Source organism: Anomaloglossus baeobatrachus, chromosome 1, assembly GCF_048569485.1.
Source record: "Anomaloglossus baeobatrachus isolate aAnoBae1 chromosome 1, aAnoBae1.hap1, whole genome shotgun sequence".
NCBI classification, from domain to species: domain Eukaryota; kingdom Metazoa; phylum Chordata; class Amphibia; order Anura; family Aromobatidae; genus Anomaloglossus; species Anomaloglossus baeobatrachus.
In genome coordinates, this window is record NC_134353.1 from 673,930,434 (window position 1) to 673,953,746 (window position 23,313).

Below are 23,313 nucleotides of genomic sequence, written 5' to 3' on the forward strand. Positions count from 1 at the left end.
TTTAAATGAGGTGTGTCCAAACTTTTGGTCTGTACTGTACATGAATGCTTGGCTAAGGCTAAGATCACACATCTTTTGCTGCGTTCTTGGAGCGTTTGAGATCACAAAGATGCACCAATATTCATGCATTTTCTTCTCCCAGCACAGTCTGAGATTTTGTTTTTGCTGTCCACACTGTGCATCTTTTATTGGCTGCATCTTGGCTGCGTTTTTGAAGATGCAGCATGTCAATTCTTTTTCCGTTTTTCCAAGGTTTTTGAGCCCTTCCAGTTAATAGATTTGACTTAAAAAACGCATTGGGCAAAACGCGCTAAAAACGCCTCAAAAAGAATTACGTTTTTTTTCTGAGTTTTTGCCGCGGTGCATTTTTGGTGCGTTTTTTTGGGGACAAAAACGCTGCATCTTTGTGGTAAAAAAAAAAAAAAAAATGCCGCGTATGAACATACCCTGAAGAATTGACTTCAAGCCACTCGATCCTTATCTCCCCTGACGTCATCTGGTAGGGAAGAGTCTTGAGACCACACACACCACATACATATTATATCTTCTGTCGATCCTGCCAAAATTGACCAAATGAGATAACAGTTGTCTAATTTATATGATGGTCTTTACACTTACAAGATATCTTGTATCCTAACTATTTATTCATCCTTGTTATGATGGAACTCTACAGAGCTCCCTTAAAAAAAACAACTGCACCATGAAAGGGTTAAAACAGGGGTCAATGTTTCAGAAATTTGTGTGATAATGTATGGTGGTGTAATCTCTGCAGATGCACAGGGGCCCAAGACAGAAGGGGGCCTACCTCTACCACCAAGTGGAGGAGTTGTGCATTATGATGAGGAGTTAGACTGCAGAGGGCCCATATACTGTTCATGTACAGGGGTCCTCACCTGACTGTGTCTGCTCCTGGGTACATGCGCCATCTATTTGGTTTAGGGACCACTTTAAACTTGTTTTCTATAATTTGATGCTTTACTATTCTGTTGACCAATTTTACAAAACTCTAAGAGACCAAACCTATGTGAGAATGGTTCTAGTCTTCATAGAGCAATACCCCAGACATCCAGAAAAATATGAATTCACAACGGGGCTGTATATTGATCATGCACCAGAAATGTTATGGTGATTATTCACTAGTATAATTATGATGCCCCTCTGTGCCTGCTAATTGTTCTTCTGTTTATGCAATCGCTCTGTACATCAGTAATAGCCTCTGCTTACAGTAAGCTTCATATCTCATACCAAAGACTGGGCAGACCCTCACTAAATCTTGACTTTGGCTTATTTTCCAGAAATAAATGTTGGCACACATTTGCAAAATAGAGAAAATATTACAGTTGAGATTGGCTTGAACGGTAAAGAATTGTAATTTTAAATTGTGGTGTTCTTCTAGTATCCTCCCCCACTGATTCCTCCTCGAGGAGAAGTAAATGCAGCGGATGCCTTTGACATTGGGTCCTTTGATGAAGAAGACACAAAAGGAATTAAGGTACAGTATAACATTTGGTGATGCCATTACCAGCCGTGGCAACTATTCCAGAACTGATTCTAACCGTTCTCATCAGGTTATTTGGTTACTTCGTGGCTTAAGTATTTTCTTCTTGCCATCAAAAATACTGGAGCCCTTAACAGGAGCAATGAAACACAAGAGTTCTTTGTGTTGCAATGAGGGTATCTTGTTAGAATCTCAATGATACAATATATTTTGGCGCCATACGGTAAATAAGTGAAAGAATGCTCTCTGCTATTAGCAGTGTGCACTGTAATGCCTCATGTATTATTCAGCTTCCTGTAGAAAATAACACATTTACATTTATTGCTAAATCAAAGATGTTAACGAGCTTGGCAAACTATGAAGGAGAAAATCGTAATGTATGTTACTAAAGGATTGCCTAAACTTCTTCTCCTTCCCATTATAACATTGATTTGAAAGTCTAATGCATTGTCCGTGGGCTGGGCAATCGGCATGATCCAATGATGGTTTTGAAGAAGACCCTGTAAAATGTGGAGAGCATAAATAGGATTAAACGTGCAAAAAACAATCTTTTAATAAAGTTCTATGCTTTAAAATTAGACATCAAAGGGGCGATTCAGACTAGCATTTCATATGCCAGTCTTAATGAAGGACTCTTGATGCATGATGCATCTAATTCATTGCCTCTTACTGAATTTAGCGCATTTTCTCAGTGGCACGTGCCTCTTAATGAATTTGAGGCATCATACTCCAGTAAGTCCTTCATGAACATTGACGTGTGAAATTCCTGCATATTGAATCCCCCCTTAATTTTGGAGAACACAGTTGTATGGATAGATTGGTTATTTGCACATCTGAATGGCATGCACCTGTGTGACACCTATTGCGTAAAAAATTACGGCACTTTTGCAGAATTTGACATAGCCACGACCAATCCTGCCCCGCCTCCAAAGCTTTGCCAGTTTTGGTGGCGTTATTTCAAACTGGCATGAAAACACTAAAAATCTCAAAGTTTTTGCACAACTCTGCATTGCATAAAAATGTTGTGACTTTTCAAAGTATTTTACTCCAGTTTGCTAAATGTATAGATTTTTTATTTTGAAAGAGTGTTTTTGATATAAGAGCCTGTAGGAGCTGATGTTCTCCATAAACTTGGAAATGTAATACACAATGGTCTGGTCTTCCAGAGAGAGAGAGAGACCTTCAATTCCTAATAGATGCAGGTAGTGAGGAAGGAACAAGTGCAAAGAAATAAATATCCAGCTCACCCCCAAGACATCCGCACTCCTGGCGGTGTTGAAGCACGAGATCCCGCTGCTGTTCAGCGTCTGAAACACAGGTGAACAAAGGAATGATACAGCTTCACGTTTCCATAAAAACACAGCTTTAATGAAAAACTTTTTTAAAATACAAAGAATATTTTTCTTGTAATAAAGATAAGCCACAAAAGTATACCATCTCTGGGTCAGGAAAAACCCAATGGCTCTTTAAACCGCACACCAGACGCGTTTTGAGCACATGGCTCTTAGACCTTGGTGAACAGGGTATAGACCTCAAAGGTTGATATAGGGAAAACAATTAGTTTAACATCTGAACACCTAAAATCCCACAATCAACAATCAAAAAGAACACACCATAAAATATTAATCATTGCAGTACACAAGAAAAAAAATACTAAAATATTCCAAAATAATCAGCAAAACACAGAAACATCTAAAGCATGATCAGCTATTTTTTTTTCTCCCGATTGAGAAAAGTACATATTCTGCAGAAACATTTCCACATTTATAATAACCAATTATTTCTTGCTACAGAAGTTTAATTTCTGAAATATTATGAGTTTTTAATAAACTAAAAAGTTATCCCAGAGTCGGAGCTCATCTAGAAACAGTTCTAATACTATGGGGAGGAACCCCCACATATTACACCAATATTTCCAGATTGTGACAACCCCATTATTTTATTTTCTTTCATTTAAGCACTAAGCGAAAAATTGTCTATAACCCCTCTAATTGTTAGTAGTGCCGTAATCATACCTTTTAAGTTCAGTGACAGGATCTGGCTGTGTACTGTCTATGAACCTTAGATCAGTCTTTCAAAAATGTCTAAAATCCTTTTTGATATGATAGGTGTTGGCAGATCGTGTATTTTTTACATATATGTTTTATTAGTATATTAAGAAAAACATAGGGGCAGAAAGCGAGAATGGGGTGTAACATCGACAGTGAAAATACTTTTTTTTTGTATTCATCAGTATATGTAATTATTTGAACCCATACCAGTTACGATTTATTTTTTTCTTTTATCACTCTCATGTTCTCTCTTTTTTTTATGCTAGACCATCGTTTTATATGTATACAGTGGAACCTTGGATTACAAGCATAATTGGTTCCGGGATAGTGCTCATCAAACCAAATTACTCTTACAGTGCCTTGCAAAAGTATTCGACCCCCTTGAATTTTTCAACCTTTTCCCACATTTCAGGTTTCAAACATAAAGAAAAATTTTAATGTTATGGTGAAGAATCAACAACAAGTGGGACACAATTGTGAAGTTGAACGAAATTTATTCCTTATCTTAAACTTTTAAAAAAAAAAAAAAATAACTGAAAATTGGGGCGTGCAATATTATTCGGCCCCTTTACTTTCAGTGCAGCAAACTCACTCCAGAAGTTCATTGAGGATCTCTAAATGATCCAATGTTGTCCTAAATGACTGATGATGATAAATATAAGCCACCTGTGTGTAATCAAGTCTCTGTATAAATGCACCTACTCTGTGATAGTCTCAGTGTTCTGTTTAAAGCGCAGATAGCATCATGAAGACCAAGGAACACAACAGACAGGTCCGTGATACTGGTGTGCAGAAGTTTAAAGCCGGATTTGGTTACAAAAAGACTTCTAAAACTTAAACATCCCAAGGAGCGCTGTGCAAGCGATCACATTGAAATGGAAGGAGTATCATACCACTGAAAATCTACCAAAACCTGGCCGTCCATCCGAACTTTCATATCAGACAAGGAGAAGACTGATCAGAAATGCAGCCATGAGGCCCATGATCACTCTGGATGAACTGCAGAGATCTACAGCTGAGGTGGGAGAGTCTGTCCATAGGACAACAATCAGTCGTACACTGCACAAATCTGGCCTTTATAGAAGATTGGCAAGGAAAAAGCCATTTCTCAAAGATATCCATAAGAAGTGTTGTTTAAAGTTTGCCACAGGCCACTTGGGAGACACACCAAACATATAAACGTATCCAGGTGTTAGAATGGCCAAGTCAAAGTCCAGACCTGAATCCAATCGAGAATCTGTGGAAAGAGCTGAAAACTACTGTTCACAAACGCTCTCCATCCAACCTTACTCAGCTTGAGCTATTTGCAATGGAAGAATGGGCAAGAATTTCAGTCTATCGATGTGCAAAACTAATACACATTCCCTAAGCGACTTGTAGCTGTAATCGCAGCAAAAGGTGGCGCTACAAAGTATTAACTTAAAGGGGATGAATAATATTGCACACCACAATTTTCAGTTATTTATTTTTTAAAAAGTCTAAAATAAGCAATAAATTTCATTCAACTTCATAATTGTGTCCCACTTGTTGATTCTACACCAGAACATTAACATTTTTATCTTTATGTTTGAAGCCTGAAATGTGAGAAAGGGTTGAAAAATTCAAGGGGGTCGAATACTTTCGCAAGGCACTGTATATCAAAGCAAAATTTCCCATAGGAAATAATTGAAACAGACAATTTGTTCCACAACCCAAAAATATTTACTTTATTTATACAAACCTATTACAGTAATACAGTGTAATATACTGTTTTCATATAAAATGATTACAGTACATACACTAATACAAAATACTGTACAGTAAAAAACATATAAAGCAAATTAAATTGCACTTTAGCTTACAATAGTTGTTGGTGTGCGAGAGGTACCGTATAAGCAATGTGCTGCACTGGTTAGCAGAAAGTATGTACAATACTGTATCCACAAATGCAAATTGATAGATATGCTATATAGTATATACTGTACTGTATACAGAACATATGTACAGAAAGTTGCCTCCAGAGTGGGTCAGAGCATGGTGAAAGGACAGAACATGAAGTGTGCATGGTGAGTATTTGCTCTTATTGCAAAGCATTGCTCTTAAACCAAGTTACATATTTGTAAAAACCTTTGCTTGTCTTGCAAAACGCTCTCAAACCAAGTTACTCTTAAACCAAGGTTCCACTATATATATATATATATATATAATTATTATGTATAAATATATATTTTTCTTTTTTTTTTAAGTTTAAAACTTTTTGCTTGTGTACACCATATCTGACAATTTTTATGTATCCTGTAACTTAAGAGATCAGACAGTAAATGAGGTGATGGTTACACCAGACTCTGCGGCTTGAGTGGGCCCAAGCTGCCGCAGTGGTGTATCTGTTCTAATAGAAACGTGGCACTACAAATAAAAGCAAATAAATGTATTTAATTTATGCATGCACTTAAACAAGTTGATGTTTCGGCAAATAGGCCTTCATCAGAACTAAGAAACTAAATTTATGGTACAATAAGGGTTGCATTTAGGGAAAATATATGACATGTGGCTCTGAGGATATGCAGAAGAAACCTCAATGTAATGTTTATACCACTAGACAGGTAATAAATATCACCATATGTTACTCAACCAAACCCAGTAAATAGAGGCCGATAATACTGCTATATTAAAGAACAAATACTGCTTCACCATGACCACATATTATCAGCTTATATAGTAGTGACTAAATTGTACCACCATATGATGACTGAACAAAACTTTGTATACCAAGGCCAATATTACCAGTAACAATGCTATGTAAGAGAATAGCTTCAGACAGTGACCACAATATGACTGATGATCGGATCATGCAGATTTACAGTATATGAAAACCCTTCTTTATTGTAATGACGGCTGGACTATAGCTGATAAGCATGTTCTACCTATTGTGTTCCCCCTATTCCTTATATATTGTAAGCTTGCGAGCAGGGCTCTCACTCCTGTAACTGTTAAATGACTAACGTTGTAATGTCTTTATTGTCTGAACATGTCCGCACTCAATTGTAAAGTGCTGCAGAATTTGTTGGCGCTATAGAAGTAAAATTATATTTCATTGGTATTGAATAATAAAAAACGCTAACAACTTCCAATATTACACCACACAGTGATCACATAGTGACTGTATAGATGAATACTGTGCAGATAAATCCAGTGAATCCCAAGTGATGCCTTCTCTGATTATAGCCATTCATTTTCTGGTTTCTACTTCATCCAGCCCAGAGCCACCATGAAGACTTCCATGTCTTGTCTCTGCAAACTATAACATAAAGATATCTTTGACTGATTGCTTTTCCACCATCCTTCTTCTTTTTCCCACCTGTATACATAGTCCATAGTGCCATATTTATTGTGCTCCAGACATAATATAATGTAATAATTCCACCTTCCCTGGTGTCGTTATGGTCATAGTCCTTTTTTGCCCTCTACAGTAATACTAGTACTTGAACATCTTTTTCAGTAATATCTTCCTTTGTACCTATATGCAGTAATTGCTTCTTCACTTTGTGCCTTCTCAAAATAATACTTCCCCTTCTGCCAGCACACAGTAATTCCCTGTTTGGGTCTCCACACAATTTTAATGCCCCCTTTTTGTTTCTTTATATTCGGGAAGAAATTTTTCCCCTAATATGGAGCTTGCTTTCTGCCCGATGGGGTTTTTGTCAACCTCTGGATCAACATTTTAGGCTTTGGGTTGCACTCGATGGGCTTAGATCTACCATCAACCTTAAAAGTAGGAAGCTATAATGCCCTTTTGTGCCTCCGTAGAGTTATAGTACCCCCTCTGTGACTTCATATTCTAAGGTCCCCATTTGAGTCCTTCCATGCCCCATTTGTGCCAGTAGGCGGCGAAAGGAGTTGATGTCATACCAGAGTAGGGGGTAGAGGTGGGAGCTCCATGCACTGCCATAGTTTAACTGCACCACTTTTGGAGCTCCATTAAAGATTTTTAATTGAGCAGTGATAATCCTTTAACAATCCATAGTATACATACAGTCTGATCATCGGGAGAATATTGACCAGTAAACAACTTGAATATTACATTATATATTTGATTTGTTGAATACTATGTAAAATGTCAGCAGTAACATACTGTAGCTATTAAACTTCAAAGTACAATCTAAGGCATTTAATGCAGAACAGGAACCATAAAGGGTTACACCTCAAGAACATGAAGTAAATTTAGTTTCCTCAATGCAGCTCTGACATGAGTGATGGTATACAGTAATTGTGCCAAAAATACACTATAGCCATGGGAATGCTAAATAATTTGTGTGTGCATATTACTCTTTCCGCTGAACTGGCACATATTAACCCTTCACCCTGAATAATACTCATGATTTATCTCTTTTAGCTTCTTGATAGTGATCAGGAACTATATAAGAACTTTCCCCTGGTGATATCTGAGCGTTGGCAACAAGAAGTTGCAGAAACGGTTTATGAAGCTGTCAATGGAGATACCGATAAGATTGAAGCCAGGAAAAGAGCCAAAAACAAGCAGCTGGGTCATGAAGAAGGTACATTTTGTCTATATGGTGTCATGGGCATATCATTTATTTTCTGTACATATGCCATCTCATCCAAATTGATGGGGGACTGTGGGGACCCTCATCCTGGAGATTAGGTGCAGGTCACAGAGGTAGAGCCTTCATCTATCAGACATTTGTAGCATATTCTATGGATAGGCAATAAATGTCCATGGTGAGAATATCTCTAAACTGTCTCCCCATGGAGACTACAGATTCCATCTTGTCAGCTGCTATACTGATAAGCATTCTCTCTCTTCCTTAGATTATGCACTAGGAAAAGACTGCATTATGCATGGCTATATGCTGAAGTTGGGAAACCCTTTCTTGACTCAGTGGCAGCGGCGTTACTTTTACCTCTTTCCAAACAGACTTGAATGGAGGGGAGAAGGAGAATCTCGGGTAAGATCACTACATGGCTACAGAAAGTTTGAGAAAGTGATGTAGTTTTAAGAAAGTAAAAATATATATGTTATATATTTGGACCCGGCTCTGAGACCTGCACGGATATTAATGGTTTCCCGATAATGTTGTGTCTTATTTAGGAATCCTGGCGCATACATGTAAAAAAACATCACCTGGTCCAGGTATTGGTGTCCCCATTAGAATAGGACCTTCCTGTAGCATAGCTGTGATCCAAAGCTCCCACTCATTGGTTTCCCTCAATATATCAGTAGTGGTTCCTCGTGCATATATACAGTATATATAGACACATGTAGTCAACATGGCTGCTGAGAATTGGCAGCAAATGTTGAGATTGTAGATTGTAAGCCCATGAGGGCAGGGTCCTCTTCCCTTTGTTCCAGTCTGTCAGTTTGTATGATTTTGTATATATGCTATATATGTAAAACCTTTTCACATGTACAGCACCATGAAAGTAATGATGCTTTAAGAATAATAAATCCACCACCTATATGTCCCATTTATTACAGGTTTAATGCAAATCTACCCTCCACACACCTTACACTGTGTTGTACCGCATTTTTTTAGGATGATATGGTTTTCCCCCCTGTGTAGATGTAAAGTCTTGGAGAAATGTATCTGATTTCCATATTTCTGTATTTTCTTATTTTTCTGCCATGTAGCAAAATTTATTGACGATGGAGCAGATAGTGTCTGTGGAAGAAACCCAGATTAAGGATAAAAAATGCATCTTGCTGAGGATTAAAGGAGCAAAGCAATTCGTCCTGCAGTGTGAGGTATGTCTGTTTCTATTCCATGTAGTCTGAACATTTATGCCAATTTTTTTTTTTTCTGCTCAATTTCCATGCTATCACACAATCAGGAGCAAACGCCTATTATATGGCACGTAGTCAATGGTACTTGTTTTTTTTGGGATTAGTTGTACTTTTCAACACCGTCAATTTGATGTACATATAGCCTGTTCATTTAAGCAGTGTTCCTCAACTCCAGTCCTCAAGGCCAACCAACAGATCAGATTTTCAGGATTTCCTTAATATTGCACAGGTAATGGAATTATTCCCTGTGTAATAGTGAGAAAATCCTGAAAACCCATCACCTGTGCAATACTGTGGAAAACCTGAAATTATGATCTGTTGGTGGGCCTTGAGGACTAGAGCTGAGAAACACTGCATTAAAGGGAATGAGGGAATCTGTCAGCAGGTTTTTGCTATGTAATAGGACCGCAACATGAAGTGGAGACCCAGAGCTTGATTCCAGCAATGGTGCACTTAGGTTACTGGGTGCAGCAATAATGATAAAATTACAGATATCTCTGCTGCAGATCTTTGAGAGCTGAATTGTAGAGCTCTGTATAACCCCTCCCACCCCACAGCTTTCTGTGCACATTGTATAGTGACAGAGAGCTGCTAATCAGTGCTGGTTGCCTGGTTGGACTAGGAGTCACGAGTAGAGATGAGCGAACCTGAGGTTCGGTTTTCGAACTGAACATCAAATTTTCAAATCAAGGTTCAGGGTTCAGATGCTTTACATGCCAACAAAACTCACGCAAGCAAAGCTGTGCTCATGTACGATTGTTGCTCAGCCCAGTACGTGCCGCTTGCAGTGTATGGACAGCGTATGCAACAAAAAAAAAGTTTGAAAAAACCCACCCTGTCCCAGAAGTGATCTGCTTATGGCTGGGTGTATGTGGGCAGAGACTCAAACTGCCAATCAGTGACTTGCTCCAAGATTCGGGTCAAGCTGGAGCTAGGCTCGTTTGCTGCCGGTAAACCGAGCCTCAACGGAACCGCTCATCTTTATTCACGAAGCCAGTTGTCCTGTAGTGATAATCTTCTGCTGATAAAGCACAGATTATATTGAAATAAAAAACACAGCCTAGAAAGTGACACATCATTGTAATCAGGAATTCTGCTCCTACTTCATTCTGTTTTCAGATTACATAACAAAAATCTGGTGACATATTCCCTTTCAGTTTTTTGAATACTTTATAGTGGAGAATGAAAAAAAAAATAGCAACTGTGCCTTTTTTTCTGCTTTACATTGTGTGCTATTCTTTAGTTTGTGGGTCAGTACAATTTTAGATTTTCCTAATAGTTTCTTTTTTTTCTACACTATGTAGTTTTCTAGGTGTGGGGAAAATAATTACTGGTTGTAACATGAAATAATACCAAGTATGTCTATATTCACAGTACAAGTAAAATATATCTTTGTACCGTGTTAGCCAGTAGAGATAAAAAAATTGTTTAAAAGAACAGAGAGTCCTCAGTGGTTGATACCTTTTAATGGCTAACTGAAAAGATGGTAATAATTGCAAGCTTTCGAGACTACTCAGGTCTCTTCATCAGGCATGGTATAACACAAAATCTGAAGAGTCACGTATTTATACACAACAGGACTTAGAATAGTGCAGTAAAAAAAAAAAAAAAAAAAATACTGCACTATTCTAAGTCCTGTTGTGTATAAATACGTGACTCTTCAGATTTTGTGTTATACCATGCCTGATGAAGAGACCTGAGTAGTCTCGAAAGCTTGCAATTATTACCATCTTTTCAGTTAGCCATTAAAAGGTATCAACCACTGAGGACTCTCTGTTCTTTTAAACAATTTTTTTATATTCACAGTGGCACACAAAGGGTTAAATATCGGAGTTCAGCATTCTCTTGGCTCTGACTAAAAGTTTACAGCCTTGTTTTTAGCCTATACCATGTGCTGTAACTGTACCCCAATTCTTATTTAATGGGATTACCTCACCTTGTTAGGAGCAACTCAAGCTTCCTTCTTGCAAGTGGCAATGCAATCTTAATTGATTGATAGTTTGAACTATTAGCATGGTTTTGAGCAGGAGTGCAGTGGCACAGAAACTGTTCTGATCGGCCAGCTTCAGAGTCCTGCTTACAAGCTCCGTAATGAAGAGCTTCCAAGTGCTGCACTCCATTCCTAGGAGGCCACTGCTAAAACTAAATATCTCTATTATCGAATTTGGAGAGGATTTTTAATAACCAGTAAATTGCAGACTTGCTTGTTTTACAAGCCCCTTGTAATTTTAAACACTTAATATAATCAGAATAACCCTTTAAGTCCACCCCCCATGATGTCATTATGTGTCATGGAATGGGAAAGGGTTCGATTCCCCCATACATCAGTTGGTGGTTCCTGCATACTGTTTATTTTTGGAGGCGCCGTCTGACAAAAAGGAATTTCATAAAACTGAAAACATTAATAAACGAATGTGGTGTCTATGCTTACCAACTTTTGTGAAATTTTTCTAAACTTGTTGTTACAGAGCGATCCAGAATTTGTACAGTGGAAAAAAGAACTGACCGAAGCATTTACCGAGGCACAAAGGCTTTTACGTCGAGCGCCAAAGTTTCTGAACAAGTCCCGGTCTGCAGTTGTAGAGATCTCCAAACCACCACTTAGTCACAGAAATAGCAATGGCCTTTAGGTGGCAGGACAGGACCAAGAAATCTTAGGGATAACTACTTATAACACCTTGACCAAGGTCCACAGCATTGTTTTTAGTTACTTGTATGGTCCTCTACAGCAAGGTGTACATAGAAGAAGCTTTGGGAGCCTGCATCACACATTGTCTACTGAAGACTGGTCTTAACCGCTTGAAGTCTAGAAAAGGTCATGCAGCTTGAGGCAATGAAGAGATGAATTTTCACTAACAGAAGAGTTGTGAAAGTTGCCAAATTTAGTGATTGCTCATCATTCAGTTGCATCAGCTATCCTGAATGGCCTGTGCTGAAGGAGCGAGGCGTCCCATCCTTGCTTTTTATCTTGGCATATGCATGCTTTCGTGTATGCCAAGTAAGAATATGAAATGGTTTTTGCAGTAGTTGCTTTTATGTTAATTTTTATGTCTGAAATTCAACATATCCCTGGATGTTTTTTGGAAGGGATTGCCGTGTCGCAAGAATGTTTTCAAGATGATAGCTTTCCTGAGTGTTGCCATAATTGTCCCCTTATTACCCTTTGTCCTCCCAACTTGCACTGTTGAATTTAACTGGCAGTGTGATGAAACAGTTTATGCACTTCTAAGAAATGACTTACCTGTCCTGTGGTTATAAGATGTAGATACTTCATGGGAATACATACCAAGAATAATCACCCAGTTCTGTATCTTCACCAGTATAGTGGCTACCACTGTCTTGCTGTGTATGAGGATAGAAATATACTAGTAGAGTAATTATCGGTGAAAAGGAGTGCATGGTAGCTTTGTCCAGTGTTCTGTTAGCCAGTTAGCAAATTTAGCACAGAATATAATACAAGTTCATTCTACAGATACGTTTACAATTGCTATAAAGACAGCTTTCTTGCCATTTCAGGTCAATTGCACTTATTATTACTCTTCTTTTTTTTAATCAAATTATATGCTGAAGTGAATTGTGGGTGAGACCGTTGAAGAACCCTGGTACGTGTCATGCTGTAATCTTATATCAGTCCTTATCAGAAAATAGTGTCCTTGTCCTCCATGTATCTATTGTTGGGTTTCTCATGCTGTCCTTCTGTTAGGCGTCATCAAAGCCACAGATCTATGAACATTTATAGTAAGACTGGGCATCCGGTTAACGAAGTAAGGACAAGACAAGACAATCAGTCTGATCTTTTGTTGCTACCTACTACTTAGACCTGTGTTAGGTTGGAACAAGCGCTCACTGGAATTGACATCTCTGATGGTGACTCTACGTCTCAGCCATTGCTTTGGCAGCACCACGCGTTTTAGCATCCCACTTTTGATTTTACCAATGAAGTGCAAAGTGCCAATGGACTCAAACACTTCCTAGACACACATTCCCTATATTTAACAGAAACTTTTTAATGTATTTGTAAATATTAATTTAAGAATTAGTTACTTGGAATACAGGCGGAGCTTTGATATTTCTGCACCCACATCTGCAGCTGTGTTTTACATTTTCTCAATTCTTTTAAATGCCTTTTTGCTCATCATAAGCATTTTCCTCCATTTCGGTAAATGCAGTGGCACTCACCGTCCATTGGCAGACTGAACCACTGGGGGAAGTGTTATGAATGTGATCTAGTTTTAGTGTAACAGAAGTACAATGGTTATTGGTTAAGTATAACTGAACTACTGTGAAGTATGAATCCATGTTTGTATTACAATCACATACAGTGTTTGGCAGCAATTCTTAGATGTTACATTTAAAGGGAACGCTGAAACCCATAACATTTGTAGGTTACTCCTAGCTCTGGTTTTCTTCTTCTTGTCGACACTGTAAAAATATTCTTAAAAAATATCAAATGCAACAAGAAATGGTTACAAGATAATCTTAATTCTTTAGAGGAGTCAGTGAACCCATTGACTTAATATGTAATGATCAAACATGGGACCCTGGAGATTCACTCTTCTGACCTAAGTAGTTTTGTTCCATAAGGTGGGAGAACTTCTTAGTTTGGATCCATCAATAGCACCTTATCCTTTCTACTCACATTTTAGAGCAGCAACGGTTTGTCGTCCTTTCCACAGAACTGTCTATTTTCTTATTGTCCTGTAGTTTTAAAGAATTTCTGGAAGCCATAGTTATGGAAAGTGGTGCAATGACTGTTACTGAGCACTGACGTGCAGATCCTGTAACGCGCAGCAATAACAAGAATCAACACCGCATACAAGACATGGACCCATTGAGCTTAGCAGTACCTTACTTTGAAAGCTTTCCTTATGTAAACCAGTATTTGTCACATAGCACTATAGTGCTGGATTTAGTTAGCAGGTTAAACCTTATGGATATACTAAGACATAGTGCAAAATACAGAAATCTTTGTGGCTCCTCCATCCCATCCATACCGGAGAATATCTTATTGTTTTCCTACATAACAAAAAGACTTTCACAGTTGTGGATGTAGACTTTTATGGCTTGATAGAACGGTTAGGCCATCTCTAGCCAAGGTGTCACACTTGTTGCGCACAATCTGTAGCAAGCAGCATATAATGTACCCAATAATAACAATGCTGTTTAGCTTGTATCTAGCTACAGATCAGTTCCGCATTTGTAGTGTAAGCAAATCCCAACTTGTACTGGATCTGTCCTTTACTAACCCACATTAGGTTGATACTGTGACGTTCCTCCCGTCATTTCCATTAACACTCAAATCATACCCGTCATACTGTAGTTTTACAGTGGACTTATTTTGTAACCATTTGCTTGCTTGTCATTTTTTTTTTTTAACTGTATCTTATTCCTTTATAAAGTATCAGGGAATTAAATCATTTCACCAGTAGCCTAAATATGATCCATAACACCGAAATGTTACCAACAAATAGACAGCCTCTGCGCTGTAAGTTATTCTTTTATCTGGCCCTGATTTTCCACTTTTTGGTAAAGCAGTGGTCTGTATTTGTTTTCATAAGCTACAATATGCCTTGTGACAAGGTATGGCTAAATTCTAAGCTTTTTTCAATTTCCAAGCTTTGTCAGGCAACTATACTCGGTGTATAGTACAAGAAAGCTAAAATGTATACCATTGACTGTAAATACACATTGGATACCTGGTAACCAAATGCTTGTTCCCAACAACCTCTTTAAAAACGACCGCTTTGCAAGGGATTATATATGGTGACTGGGAGTAAGCCGCTGCCAGACCTATCTACTGGGGCCTGATCTGTCCTGAAACCGAGAGGATGAGGCATATTGAAAACCAACTGCACAATCTTTCCTTCTCTCCACCGGTATTTTGGGTTGGAGGAAAGTCTGAAGGTCCCTATACAACATAGATGTTGGGCAGGCTCAGGTGACAATCATCTAATGCGTATGACCAGCTTAATACAATGAAGGAAGTATACAATCATTATGGCTTCTTACTTGTATTGGCTACTGATAAAAAGTATATATATATATATATTTATTTGCCTTCGGCTATTCCAAGTGGAGTAAAACATGCAACCGTGTCACCGTGTCACGGTGGCACAGCACGAGCATTAGAGCTACTATTTCTGATCTTTTGTTTCCCAGCCGTCTACAGTACGTACATTATAGATTACTGTATATACTCACACAAGCGCATTGGTAAAAATGCTAGGAGATAGGCCGAGCACAATGTTGAAACAATGACTCAAAGCACATTCCTATAGAAAAGCTATTTTTACAGAATGGTTGCCACACTCGTCAAGCTGCTCAGATGCGGAGCTCCATTCCAAGCATGGAATGCCGAAACAATTGCATCCATAGATAATACTTACAGCGTAATCTTGAAATTCTTGATTTTGTTTGCCATCGATGGCTCGTTCTGGTTGCATACAGTCCACTGTGCTGGTGTTTTCCTTGTGTCGCTGTTCCTGTGAATGCACAATATCTCACTGTATATTTAACTCTGTTATATTGATGGATTGGATTTCTAAGTGTTGCATGTTCCTAATAATTACCAGCCCCCTTCCCTTATTTTTTTATATAGGACTTCCTATATACATGTAGCAAGAAGTTTGATGGCAGTGATGGTTCTACTATGGATATGAAAGAACAGAGTACATATGGTCACTTACTATAGGTATACAGAATAAGGCTTTTCCCACACTGAAGTGTATACAGTATTTCAGGACATCCAGAATTCAAAGAGAATTTTCATATATGAACCTTAGAAATAATGCACCTCATAATTAAGAGCACCTTTGACTGCTTCATACTACTCCTTATCAGTCATAGCTGACTGACATGACTTCATTGAAAGTAATGATGCTAGTGTGAACAGAGCCTTAAGCTACATTTACACATCCGCGTGATAAGTCCTAGTGCTGTCCGTTCTTTTTCCTTAGCACTGCACAATGGCCCATAGAGTTTATTTGAGCTGCACACACATCACTAGTGGTTGAGACTCTGAACATGTCCTATTCTTATCCATTTTACGGATCAGACTGGCCATTAAAATCTATGGGGATCTAAGACACGGATGAAACTACACAGACAAACTGCTTCAGTGTTCCACCTGAGTTTCATCCTTTTTTTAACTGATAGGTCCTGTTCAGACGTTCAGTATTTGGTGAGTTTTTTTACCTAAGTATTTGTAAGACAAAACCAGGATCGGGTTAAAATTGCAAAAGTGGTGCCCATGTTCCTATTAGGATACGTGCCCACGATCACTGTTAGCAGTGTTTTGGATGTAGTGTGTTATGCAGTAGAATCAAAGTGGGAGGAATTTATAGAAATCCCATGCCCACTGTGCTTCTTTTCTCCGCAGCGTAAACTGACCTGCAGGCGGCTTTCTGAGGCAGAACAGAGAGGTGTGGCTTTCTGAGGGAGAACAGAGAGAAAGTCCTCAGTGGTTCAAACCCTGATCATGGCCATAGCCACCTGCGGTCTCCTGTGGAGAAAACTTGTGTGTCCACAAGAGAAGACACGCTGCATCTAGAACGCAGTGTGTGTGGATCTTGGGCACATACCCTTATACTCTTCATCTGACTAGTCCATTCCTGGTTTTGCCTTACATATACAGAGGTAAAAGAAACCTCACCAAATACTCAACATGTGAACAAAGCCATACATGGTGAAGAGTCAATAGATGAAAAAAGTTCAGGTAGTCTGCCTGATTCAGTGAAAAAAAATGGATGCAACTAGGACACTTGAGAAAAACATTATCATTTCTTCCTTATGCCAACAGTCCCACGGATGTGTGAATGTAGCCCAACTACAGAGTGATCAATATCAATATCAGATATCAAAGATCCAGGATCGTTCATTGTCCCCCGGTCTGCCCCTGGCATCCATTCCTGACATGATGCCAATGTCACAAAGAAAGAAATCAAGAAGTTGTGCCAATATTAGAGTTTCTAATCCGTTATGTACAACCGTATTTAAAAGCTTGATATAAATTATAAAATTACCTATTGTAAAGATTATCAAATACTTGTATGTGGATACTCCAGGGAAGTTCACTGCAGATCTGCTTTAAAGGGCCGGTGTATCACCTCTTGTGGCCCCCTGGTTAACATCGCAACTGTCTTTATTAGGAGGATCTCCTCCATCATGGAATTGGCTGTCTGCTCACATATACAATGATTACTAATAAGTATAGACTATGTCAATATATTCAGATTTCCATGTTTAGTAGAATTGCATATACATGACTATGCCTGACATAACCCAATATCACAAGACGACTTCAAAATGCCCGTTCTAAAGATTGGTGCAGTCATTACCAGTCAGGAATCGCTGCACTGGAAGAACATTGCGGTGCCAGTCTATTAAATCTCATATACAGAATGGAGACTCTCGTGCTAATAGGAGGAAGGGTCACGCATTGTATCATTGCTTCCTAAACTCGGGTTAGCTCAAGCGTTAGAGTCCATACCTTTGTGCTAATAAAAACCGTCCTTGTGTTGTGGCATCGCTGTTTCATAAAAATGTACATATGTCATCCAAGGTAAGGTAACTCCTTCCCGTACAACGGAAACGTGTGCGTATTCAATTATTCTGTTTGAAAGATGTCATTATGGACTCGGCTGTACTTTGGTAAATGAAGGTAGTTATGTAGGAATAGAACAAGAGTTATATTTTAACAAGAATTCATTTTATATTATTTATTAAATCCATGCATTTCTTCGATGTTGCTGACATTCCACAAAATTGTTTCTTATCTGTATAGTTGGTTATTTAAGGTGTGCTGGCAATTTCATTTTAAGTAGAACTATCCGCTTTATTCTGTTTTTTTTTTCATAAATAAACGCCAATTGAACCCAGAAAAACATGTCCGGTTTACCGTTTTGTCCTCCATTCTAGATTAATGTGCACCATGACATATCTTACTGCTTGTTTATATTTATTTGTTGCTTATTGAGGTTTGGTTTTTATGTAATAGCACTTCACTGGTTGGTTTAATATAGTATACTGTATTTTTTAGGCCCTGTTTACATGTCCTGTTGGCTGTGTTTTTTTTTTTTGTCTGTTCTATTTTAGGTGTAAGTGATCCCTTGTGTCAGATATGTAAATGGAAGCAGAACATATTGATTAATATAGGGGCCTTTTTTTTAGAAAGAAAAAAGTTCTGTATGCTCAAAAAAACAAAACAAAAAAAAACACCCCAAAGAGACCCCTTAATATTGGATAGGGTGCTTCAGTTTCCATATTTGATGCAAGGGTGCACCAAACCGGAACTGACCAACGAGAATGTCTGAGATCACTTGTGAACAGGGCCTGATATATTTTTGCATAAAAGCACAACAAATGCAATACTATTATAATAACACTGGTATATATAATCTCTACATACTTCCACTCATCGGCCTTACATTTCCTAAGTGCATAGCGAACAGTAGATCAGTTATTGTTGCATAACTGTAATAGCTTTTGTTAGCTTACACTGCAAGGAAAACATAGACCTGTGCTAAAAATGCAAATGTTTCTGCTAGTAGCATGCTAGCACTATACTCTACACCAATATTATGTCCGCCCTGTAACTAGCTGTATTGAGAGTAAACTGCAGCTGAACAGGTAACAGGTGCCCACGAGGTAAAGCGGCCCATTCCTACCTCCAAAATAAGTGGAATTGTGCACTATTGTGAACTTTTGGACTTAAAAGGGCCTACATACTATATTTGCACAGCGGCCCTCTGCTGTCTTTTACCTAGTTAAAGGGGTTGTTCACCACTCACCATTAGTGGTCCCATGACTAAAATTCCTAGTGAAGGCTTTTGTCAAATAGCTTGTGAAGCACATTCTGCCTCTGAGTGGTGCTATTGCGTTCCACTCATTCCGATCAAGTGACATCCCCCCCCCCCCGGACTCCGTGACCGCTCAGATCCGGTGATGTCAGGTCAACTTCCAGTTTACCTGACATCACAGTGGCGGGCCCCAGTCTTCCTGAGTGACTGGGCTGTGGGCAGAGTTTTACCACTCATCACAGCCTAGCATCTCCCTGCTCTCCTTCACTGCAGAGCGCCGCAAGCAGGAGCGATGCTGAGCTGTGATGAGCAGTGAAACGCCGCAAACAGCCCAGTCACTCAGGAAGACTGGGGCCGGCTGTGGTGATGTCAGGTCAACTGGAAGTTGACGTGACCTAACTGGATCTACGATGTCACGGAGCCCGGGGATCACTTGATGGGGATGAGCGGACCCCAATAGCGCCGCTCAAAGGCAGAATCTGCTTCACAAGTTATTTGAAAAAAGCCTTCTCTAGGAGTTTTACAGCGATGTCGCCACTAATGGTGAGTAGTGATTGACCTCTTTAAACAATGTTAGTAGTTCCACTATAGAAGATAGGAGTGTTGATTCTGCTCTTTAGTACATTGCTTGAATCATAGTTCCCTGAACTTTGCACTCCAGCTGTCTGGGTATGTCTGGACCCATAGGAGACAAAACACCACCTCATGATGTTTTGTAAGGTGACATTCCCTAATATATCATCCTATAATATAGGATATAATTTTTGTAAAGCGTACACTGCTCAGTTTAGTAATTAGTAATTGAGGATACCATCGATATCTCAGGATCCCCTACAAAAGACAAAAATTATTTTCATGAAACCTACAACATTTGAATTAACCCCGACCCTGTCTGACCAGTGTAAACATATTCAATGTATTTAATATCGCATTTAAAATATATTACTTGGTATTGAGTGACAAAGGGGTACAAAGATGACATCTAAATGCTAAATAGCCTTTGAATTTGTAGATCTATGCATAGGCATAATCGGAATAAAATTCAGAACAGACACTGTTCATCGGGGGACACTGGAACACTGTATACAGTCCTTGCCAAAAATGTTGGCACTCATGAAATTGTTTAAAAAAAAATGAAGTATTTCTCCCAGAAAATTATTGCAATTTGATATGTTTTGTTATACACAGGTTTATATCCTTGGAGACAAAAAACACACACAAAAAATAAATTGGGCAAGTTGGACATAATTTCACACAACTCAAAAATGGGACAAAATTGTTCACACCTTTCTAAAATTGAGGGTAAGCAGTTTTGTTTTCAAGCATGTGATGCTCATGCAAACTCACCTGTGGCAAGTAACAGATGTGGGCAACATGAAAATCACATCTGAAACCAGATAAAAAGGGTAGAAATTAACTCAATCTCTGCATTGTGTGTCTGTGTGCTACACTAAGCATGGAGAACAGAAAGAGAAGAGAACTGTCAGGACTTGAATACCAAAATTGTTGAAAAATATCAACAATCTCAAGGTTACAAGTCCATTCCCAGAGATCTTGATGTTCCTTTATCTATTGTGCACAACATAATCAAAAGTTTACAAACCATGGCACTGTAGCTACTCTCCCTGGACGTAGACGGCAGAGAAAAATTGATGAAAGGTTTCAACGCAGGATAGTCCAGATGGTGGATAAGCAGCCTCAATCAAGTTCTAAAGAAATGTAACTAATCTTGCAGGCTCTGGGTGTATCAGTGTCAGCGCAAACTATTTGTCGACATTTAAATGAAATGAAACGCTATGTAGGAGACCCAGGAGGAACGCACTGCTGACACAGAGACATGAAAAAGCTATACTGCAGTTTGCCAAAATGTACGTGAGTAAGCAAAATCCTTCTGGAAAAAGATCTTGTGGACTGATGAAACTAAGATATAGCTTTTTTGTTAAGCACATTATTCTCCGTTTGCTGAAAACGGAATGAGGCCAACAAGGAAAACACACTACCTACAGTCAAATATGGTGGAGATTCAAAGATGTTTTATGGTTGTTTTGCTGCCTCTGGCACAGAGTGATTTGACTGTGTGCAAGGCATCATGAAATCTGAAAATTACCAAAGGATATTGGGTCACAATGTAGTGTCCAGTGTCAGAAAACTGGGTTTGAATCCCAGGTCATGGGTCTTCCAGCAAGACAATGACCCCAAATATACTTCAAGAAGCACCTAGAAATGGATGGAAATAAAGTGCTGGAGAGTTCTGAAGTAGCCAGCAATGAGTCTAGATCTAAATCTCATTGAACACCTGTGCAGAGATCTTAAAACCCTTCAAATGAGAGACCCGGAGCAGTTTGCAAAATAAGATCACTCCAAAATTTCAATTGAGTGTAAAGCGGGCTTTACACGCTGCAATCTCGCTAGGGAGATCGCAAGCAATCATACCCACCCCCGTCGGTTGTGCGACACGGGGAACCTCTCTTACCCCCGTCACACGGACTTACCTGCCCTGCGACGTCGCTCTGGCCAGTGAACCGCCTCCTTTCTAAGGGGGCTGTTAGTGCGGCGTCATAGCGATGTCACACAGCAGGCGTCCAATAGAAGCGGAGATGAGCGGGATGTAACATCCAGCCCACCTCCTTCCCTCCGCATTGCCGGTGGAGGCAGGTAAGGAGATGTTCATCGCTCCTGCAGTGTCACACATAGCAATGTGTGCTGCCGCAGGAATGACGAACATCGCTAATTAGTAGAAAATGATTTTTTAATTCAGGATGACCTCACCGCGGCAAACGATTTTGACCGCTTTTGCGATCGTTTAAGGTCGCTCATAAGTGTCACACACTGCGATATCGTTAATGACGCCGGATGTGCGTCACAAACACCGTGACCCCGACGAAAAGTCATTAACGATATCGTAGTGTGTAAAGCCCCCTTATGAAGCTTGCTGATGGTTATAGAAAGCAATTGATTGCAGTTATTTATCCCAAACGGTGTACAACCAAATTTAAAGTTGAGGGTGCCAACAATTATGTCTGGACCATTTTTTTAGTTTTTGTGTGATCTTATGTCCAATTTCTGTTTTGGGTTTTTTTTTTCTTTATTTTGTACTATTCTAGTACATACAAAGGAAATAAATGTGTAAAATAAAACGTGTAATTGAATTAAATTTTTTGAAAGCAATACTTCATTTTCTGGAACAATTTCAAGGGTGCCAACAGTTTTGGCCATGAATGTATATCAATATAAATAATATATTAACAATATTCAGCTCGTAGGTGGCAGAGAGGATTTTCCTCTTACTGCTAGGAACTACTTGGTATGTGATTTGTTATTACAGGTTCTATCCGTCACTCAACCATTTGTTATTTCCAGAGTAATATTACATTTTTCTGAGTTTTGGAAAATCTGTATTAAATGTTAAACACCTGTGAGCATCAGCTATACTTGATAGGTCGCTGATCGTTACCTAGGTCCAAAATATCCCACTATATCTGACCATTTTTAGCATACATCTCAAAACATTTTATGCAATTAAGTAACATAGGAACATATAGCATTTGATTAGAGATGGCTATATATATATATATAATACACACACATATATATACACAGTGGAACCTTGGATTAAGAGTAACTTGGTTTGAGAGCATTTTGCAGGACAAGCAACGCTATCTAAAAATGTGTAACTTGGTTTAAGAGCAATGCTTTGCAATAAGAGCAAATACTCACTGTGCACACGTCTGGTTCTATCCTTTCACCGTGCTCTGACCCGCTCTGGAGGTAACTTTCTATACATATGTACTGTATACAGTATACCATTGTATACAGTACAGTACATACTATATAGCATGTCTATCAATTTGAATTAGTGGTTACAGTATTGTACTTTCTTTCTGCTAACCAGTGCAGCACATTGCTTATACTGTACCTCCCGCACACCTATAGTAAGCTAAAGTGCAGTTTAATTTGTTTTATGTTTTTTACTGTACAGTGTTTTGTATTAGTGCACTGTAATAATTTTATATGAATACAGTACATTAGTTTGTATTACTGTAATAAGTTTGTATAAATACAGTAAATATTTTTGGGTTGTGGAACGAATTGTCTGCTTTTCAATTATTTCCTATGGGAAAATTCACTTTGATATAAGAGTAACTTGGTTTAAGAGCACACTCCCGGAACCAATTATGCTCGTAA

At 38.8% G+C, this 23,313-nt stretch overlaps 1 protein-coding gene across 2 annotated transcripts in view; it reads left to right on the top strand.

Moving 5' to 3' along the window:
• The window catches only part of GRK3 (G protein-coupled receptor kinase 3), a 348,746-nt gene extending 329,595 nt beyond the window's left edge, over window positions 1-19,151 (top strand). For both annotated transcript variants that reach the window (XM_075320060.1, XM_075320059.1), the window contains exons 17-21: window positions 1,397-1,492; window positions 7,922-8,084; window positions 8,359-8,495; window positions 9,179-9,292; window positions 11,800-19,151. In XM_075320060.1, coding sequence (XP_075176175.1) covers window positions 1,397-1,492; window positions 7,922-8,084; window positions 8,359-8,495; window positions 9,179-9,292; window positions 11,800-11,961 — 672 coding nt within the window. In that variant the 3' untranslated portion in view covers window positions 11,962-19,151. The remainder of the gene's footprint in view (window positions 1-1,396; window positions 1,493-7,921; window positions 8,085-8,358; window positions 8,496-9,178; window positions 9,293-11,799) is intronic.
• The last annotated feature ends 4,162 nt before the right edge of the window (window positions 19,152-23,313 follow it).